Source organism: Penaeus vannamei, chromosome 28, assembly GCF_042767895.1.
Source record: "Penaeus vannamei isolate JL-2024 chromosome 28, ASM4276789v1, whole genome shotgun sequence".
In the NCBI taxonomy this organism is placed as follows: Eukaryota; Metazoa; Arthropoda; class Malacostraca; order Decapoda; family Penaeidae; genus Penaeus; species Penaeus vannamei.
In genome coordinates this window covers 147,501-155,000 of record NC_091576.1, presented here as the reverse complement: position 1 = coordinate 155,000, position 7,500 = coordinate 147,501, and the positions used below count along the sequence as shown (strand labels likewise).

Genomic DNA, 7,500 nt, shown 5'->3' with positions numbered 1-7,500 from the left:
AGAAGAGGAAGAGAATGAATAACAAACAAGAGAACGAGGAGGAGAAAGAGATAGATAAAGATATACACACATAAACTACCCACACGCAACAGAGAGAGAAGGGGGTGAGTAAAAAGAGGACGAGAGAGCAGAGAAATGAGATTTGCTCGATATCTAATCCCCCTTCCATTAATCCATCCACATCAGCCATTTCAGATTAAACTCCCCGACCACTTTATCATCCAGATCGATCAGCCTCCCCTTCAGGCCCCGTTCCCCAGACCGACGCCGCTACCAGGGGCAATTCCCCAACAATACTGTGTCCAATTTCAGGATAAAAAGATGTATTCTAGTTGACCAAGTCTCTATTTTCTTCATATCAGCTGACATTAAATAGCTTACCTTCCATTCTGTCCAATTTTCCGTTCCTAGTTACATATCCTTCCCAGGCTACATTTTTATTTCATACATACAACATTTTATAAATTATTTTTAAGGCAGTAATGTCAGTATACCACAATCAGTGTCATTTCTTGCACATTTTCATATACATTTATGGGTATACCTAAGTTTCTCGCGGAAAACATGGATCTTCTGTTTATTACTGTCATATGTACGAGATTCAGCATGAAACTGCCTCAGTTTATGTCATCATGCTTGGAAAATGCCATGAAATGCTGACCGACCCTGTATACACATCCTCCTCCACAACACACAATGAAAGACCCTAGATCTCCCTTTGATTATATATCATAGAAGTAAAATATACAAACCACAGAACTAGATCATAAGAGAAAAAAAAACATACAGACTCCTAAAACTCAATGATAATCTCCCTCTCTAATTCTCTTCTTTCCCGATCTCATTCATTTCTCTCTCTAATTATTACTTTTCTTCTTCTTTTCTCTCCCTCTCCCGTTCTTTATTCCATTTCCGACTGTCTCCTAAATCGTCCATGTAATTCTCCCTTTATTTCTCTCTTATCTTTTGTTTCTTTATGCACATAAAAACGCAAGCAAAACAGAAACACGCCTACATCTAAGACTATGCGAACACCACCCACATAGAAAAAAGGAAAGAAAAAAATAAAAAAAAAATAAAATTCACATTAAAAAAAAAGGAAAACGAGAAACACTCACAAAGCCTCTTCATAAATAGCATAAATCATAAATACAAACAACACGCACCTCAGAACTAGCCTTTCGCGCACTAACCTCTCCCGAAACGCCGCCAGAGTGAGGTGGGACTACGTGAGCATCCACCGCGGCAACGGGCTGCCCGGCTTCGAGAGGTTCTTCAGCCAGGGAGCCGCCGCCGAATACGTCAACCCTGCCTTCCCCACCAACTCCTTCCCCAACTGGCACACGATCGTCACTGGTGAGGCACTGGTGGGGGCGTTCTTTCTTTCTTGTGTGTGCGTGTGTGTGTGTGTGTGTGTGTGTGTGTATGTATGTATATATGTGTGTGTGTGTATGTGTGTGCGTGTGTTTGTGTGTGTATGTATGTGTATACATACACACACACACACATACACACACACACACACACACACACACACACACACACACATATATATATATATATATATATATATATATATATATATATATATATGTATATATATATATATATCATATATATACACACATACATGTTTGAGTTTGTGTTTGTGTGTGTGTATATAAGACAGCCAACAGCCCCCCCTTCGTCAGGCACCGCTTCAGTTCCTCGGGCGCTGACATCTGCTCTGCCCGCAGGTCTTTACCCCGAGAGCCACGGGATCATCGGGAACTACATCTACGACCGGGAGGCGTCGAAGGTCTTCTCCATAGACGACCTCGAGGGCGCGAAGGACCCTGCCTGGTGGAGCGACGCCGAGCCCTTCTGGATCACGGCGACGAAGGGCGGCCTCCAGAGCGCCCTCTTCCTCTGGTCCAGGTGGCGCGTCGGACTCGGCTTTTCTTCATGTTTTTCACCTTTTTTATTATCTTTTTTACTTCTCTTTTAATTTCATCTTTAATAGACTACCTTTCTTGTACAGCCAATTCATTTTTCCGTTTATTTCTTCTTTTACATTTTATCTTTAAACGCTACTAACCCTTTTAACTATGTATTTATTTTCCTCTTTTAACTTTATTATACCTTTTATTTTGATCTAATTAATAATTTAGTTCCAATCTTTGTAATGCATCCATTCAATACTCCATGGGGATACCCAATGGATAGTTTTTTAACCCTTCTATCTGTCTTTTATGTAAAATGTGAATTAATCGCAATTCTCTCTATTATATAGATCTTTCTACACCTATGTTGAATATTATTGTTTCTCTGCTTTTCTTATTCATGTCAAAACCAAAATACAATATATTTTTTCGATCCATATACTATTCGAAGAGCACCACGATCAGTCCATCCCTTGCCCAACAGATGCGACGTCCCGTGGGATGGCAGCGTCCTACCACGGCACTGCGACCCCTTCAGGTTTGCTGCTCCCAACACAGACAACATGGTTCAGAACTTCCGCCAGGCAGTGGACATGATCCAGAACCTAGGATATTCTCTCGCCATGGTTAGTCCCTCGTCTCTCGTGGCCTCTCCTGCGACGATGAATGAAGACGAAAACGGAATTTCACCGTCGAAAAAAAAAAAAAAATGAAACGCCCTGTTGTAATGTAAACTTCTCCACAGGTCTACGACGGCATAATAGACACCCAGGGCCACTACTTCGGTCCCGCGTCGTCGGAGGTGGCAGCGGCGGTCAGGGACACCGACGCCGCTCTGCAGCTACTCTGGAAGGACCTCTCGGATCGGGACATGATAGACAACGTTAGCATGTGGATATTCTTAGCTAGTTTCTGCACTTTGGCCGCCTAATACTTTTATGCACTTATGCATATGATTTATGCACTTTGGCCCTCTAATACTTTTTACGTTTTCTTTATTTTGTTCATTTTATTGTTATCGTTATTGCCCTTGTTTTCTTATCATTGCTTTTCTTCTAATCAGTCTTGTTATCAATAGCAAGTAATAATAATTGTTATTATTATTACCATTCTATCATCATGATTATCATATTCCAGGTCAACGTGGTGTTAGTCAGCGACCACGGAATGGCTTGGACGGGGCAGGGGAAGGTGCGGGAGCTGGACGTGGTTCCCTGCCTGGAGGAGTCGCAGGTGGAGAAGGTCGTCGAGTATGGTGGCTACATCAACGTCCAACCAAGAGTTGGCTATGCGATGGAGGTAATATGTTGTTGATGTTGTTTTTTGGGGGAGGGGGTTATTTCTGTGTGATGATAATTGTACAAAGACCGTGTGCGTGCGTGTGCGCGTGTGCGCGTGTGCGTGTGCGCCCCGCTCTCTCTCTCTCATTCCCAGTCAGAAAAGCCAAATTCCCAAATTTTAGCTCAATCGGACAGAGGCTTTTTGAGATGCATTTTCTCTTTCACTTTTTTCGCGAAGAAGGGCCTGGCCGCCAAATTCCAAAGTCCTATAATTCTGTAATTAATGGTCCGATTTTTTAAAAATAAGGTAGATTTGTAAAGGGGAAATCGCGGGGAATACTAATATGACATTCAATTAAGTTTTTGAGTGATTTTTAGGTTCCATAACCTTTTGACCTATATATTGAATGTATATATCGACAATTTGGGACAATTGACATTAATTTTCGATGAAAATTGTAGCCCATGTTCCTCACAACAGTATTATTAATTAGAAATAAGGATACCCATCATTAAAATTATCATATCCTGTTCATTCTATGTACATTGAGCACATTCCACATACCGGCAATATCTTATCAGGTAAAAGTGACTGTTGGTCCAATTTTGCCCTATTACATATATATATGTATATGTATATGTAGCTATTGTGATTGCCATCAATAATATTATAATAGATATTAGTAATAACACTATCATCGTTAGTATACAATCAGTAGTATTTATCAGGAAACTGCTGCGTAAACTAGGTATCCATCACATGAAATATATTTCATCACAAAGACTGAAAACGTTGTCACAATAAATGCGTCAGCTGTTTCCCCTGAACACGCGCCATCCACACGCAGCAGGAGTGGATATCTGGTGTTCGGACTGTTGTCGCTCGCGTGTGGGAGGCGGCGGCGCTGACTGACGAAACATTTCAGGCAAATTTCTGTTTTGTGTGTGTGACTACACACACACACACATATATATACATGTATATATATATATATATATATATATATATATATATATATATATATATATTCGCACACACATACACATAGATTGATTGATTGATAGGCTAAACATTTAAGGTGAAATCTGATAGTCAAAATCCACATTGACACACAAGCACAGGGGAGTTGTGGCTTCCACAGTAGAAGCGTATTGCAGCTCCCAACCAAGGTGCCTTTGGGTCCTTCATTCCAGAGAATTCCATGCTGTCTGTTCTCAAATGGGGTATTCCAATTCCGCTTTCACATAAGCCGTTTTGTCCATATCGATTGCAAGCAGCATTGTGGGAGTGAGAGTAATTTGTTAGGATCGTGGAATAGAAATATATAATTATATTTCTATTTGGAATAAGACTATGCATAGCCATTTTTTTCCAAATGCAGTGTCAATACAGTGTCTGCCTAGTTTCAGTAAACACTGTTTTGCATCCTTAACAACATTGTGCGCCATTGGTGTCCTCGACCAGCAGCTTGAAGGAAAAAAAAAACACGATTTGCACTTTTGAAATTACCTTTTCGTTTTAATCCCGGAGACCCTGAAATCGTATCCTTTTTTATCGCTGAACAGGTGATGGAGAGCTTGCGCAGGTGTCCGACCGTGGGCGAAAACGTGAACGTGTTCCTGAAGAAGGATGTGCCCGAGCCTCTCCACTACAAGGCACATCGCCTCATACTGGAGATTGTCGTCATTGCGAAGGAGGGTAAGCGAGGACCAAAGTACCATATGATGTAAATGAAGATCCTAATGTAATGTATCGCCCGTATTCATACTCAGTGCGTTTCGGTTAAGTGTCAAGCCTGACTATCGGAATGTCGAACGTTATTTACAACGGTCGCTTTCACCGTTATTCTCAAGACCTTTAATCATCGGGAAAGGCTCAGGGTTACCAACATGAACAATTCTCTTTTCCATTATGATCAAATCAGCTAGGATTGCATATTCCTTATTTCCACACTCGTGATGACTCTCTTGCATTTACTAAGCTAACCTTGATCTAATTTACTATGGATTTACTTCTTTGGAAAGTTTGGAGGGATGTCGAAATTTCACCACCAGCGGTTGGCTATAAACTTAAGATTGCCGTGAATATAAATACATAGATTAATATGTATATATGTATATATATATATATATATATATATATATTAATCTTTGTATTTATATATACATATACACATTGCATAGGTCTACGTTCATACACAGGCCTACATATACACGTGTATATATAAATATGAGTATATGTATATACATACATACATATATGTGTGTGCGTGTGTTTGTTTGTGTGTGTGTGTGTGTGTGTGTGTGTGTGTGTGTTTGTGTGTGTGTGTGTCTGCGTGTGCGTGTGTGTGTGGACATGCATATAGGCTAATGTGAGCAAATTAAATGTTCATGATTATATATGATTATATATGTGTTGGAATGAGAATCTTTAGTACATATTGATCACTGTAATTTCTGAAACCAGACTTCCCGAATAATGTAATATTAGGGAAAGATAGCCAGGAGCTTTATAAATACCATTTTGTTAGTAACACCACCGAAAGTCTGTGAATTGGAGCCTGATACCCTTAAATCGGCTAATTTTCTAAAGGATTACTCATAGAACTGCTAGGACAGGTATAATGCGCTGATAAAGTGTGCTATAAAAACAATAATCACTAAGGTAGACATGAATATTTTCAAATAAAGAGCTGTATATTGTAGATCCCATTCTTAGGTTGTATCTTTGCTTATTTTAGTCCCTGATAATTATGAATATGAATGCAAAAATAAACCATTTCGAAACCTAATTAGAAGTAATCTCGTATCCCCCTTTGCCAGGGTATATGATACGCCCGCCCCAGACTGCCTTCTCAGTGCCCGAGAGCGCGGGCTCCTACGAGGGAAACCACGGCCTCGACAACACGAATGGACGCAACCCCGACATGCGCGCTGTTCTCTATGCCGTCGGGCCATGTGAGGAAAACCATGATTTTGCTCATATTTCTTGCTTTACTTTATTTATTGGTTCATTCCGTGTGCATATGTACATCATGGGAATCTTGTTTTATTACATGCATGGATAAAAATCGATTACGAAATACTGAAACAAAAGTGACAGACGGTTGAACACAAAAACCTCCACAGACTTTGCTCCGGGAGTCCGAGCCGGGGTGGTGGAGCAGGTCGACGTGTACAACCTCCTGTGCCGAAGTGTCCAGCTCCAGTGCCACGCCAACAACGGCACCTTGGCCCACGTGGAGGCGTTCTTCAGACCCGGAGTCCCCCTCCAGAGTAGTGCTATCTCGAGGGGCGGGATACCTCTGGCCGCTCTGATGGCCATCGTGTCCGCGCTGCTCTTGCTTTGATCGGGGTCTGCCATTTTCCGTGGCATCAGCACAGGACGCACTTCTCTCTTTTTACAAGATTTTAGAACATGATTTTCTCTTCTTTAGTCACTTTTAAGATACTTTATCTCTTATTTAGGCACCTTTACAACTTTATTTTCTCTTCTTTTGTCACATTTACGACAATTTCCTCTTCTTTTGTCACATTTACGACAATTTTCTCTTCTTTTGTCACATTTACGACAATTTTCTCTTCTCTAGACCCTCTTTCTCCACATGCTTACCTTGATCCCAATGCTCTGCCACTCAGCCAAGCGAATGAGTTTCAGATTTCTTTCTAAGACAAGTACAAAGGAAAGTGAACAAGAAGATCCGTAAATCACACATCTGCACTGCTTTGGGCTTTGTGTCTATGAAGGTAAAGTATGTATGTAAAGAATGTAAAGAAGGTATGTAAAGTGGACTTATTTTGGAATCTATTTAGTCGTAAACCTGAGGGATCTAGCTGACACCTGCTGTTATTAACTAGGGTAACGATACTGTCCCGTTACGCTATGTCAGTTGAAAATATATGTTTAAGAATTAAAGAAATAATTCAAAAATATCTATCAAAACCTTTCTTTGTACCATGATATTTTCACACAGTTTGTTGGGCAATGTAAAAATGCTAGCAACATTTAGTACTCCCAGGCGGTCACACATTGAAGCAGTCATTCAGCTAAACGGGTATGAGCTGCTTTCGTCTTGGTGCGAAAGGAGGGATATATATATATATATATATATATATATATATATATATATATATATATATATGTGTGTGTGTGTGTGTGTGTGTGTGTGTGTGTGTGTGTGTGTGTGTGCGTGCGTGCGTGCGTGCGTGTGTGTGTGTGTGTGTGTACATATATATAGATATATATATGTGTGTGTGTGTGTATTATACATATTTATATACATATATATGTGTATGTA

The 7,500-nt window shown here is 40.4% G+C and overlaps 1 protein-coding gene across 1 annotated transcript in view; it reads left to right on the top strand.

Moving 5' to 3' along the window:
- LOC113824844 (glycerophosphocholine cholinephosphodiesterase ENPP6-like) overlaps positions 1-7,135 on the top strand; it is a 12,149-nt gene extending 5,014 nt beyond the window's left edge. Inside the window, exons 3-10 of the mRNA XM_027377631.2 lie at positions 1,214-1,356; positions 1,737-1,917; positions 2,407-2,548; positions 2,668-2,805; positions 3,060-3,221; positions 4,769-4,901; positions 6,026-6,160; positions 6,332-7,135. Coding sequence (XP_027233432.2) covers positions 1,214-1,356; positions 1,737-1,917; positions 2,407-2,548; positions 2,668-2,805; positions 3,060-3,221; positions 4,769-4,901; positions 6,026-6,160; positions 6,332-6,552 — 1,255 coding nt within the window. The 3' untranslated portion in view covers positions 6,553-7,135. The remainder of the gene's footprint in view (positions 1-1,213; positions 1,357-1,736; positions 1,918-2,406; positions 2,549-2,667; positions 2,806-3,059; positions 3,222-4,768; positions 4,902-6,025; positions 6,161-6,331) is intronic.
- The last annotated feature ends 365 nt before the right edge of the window (positions 7,136-7,500 follow it).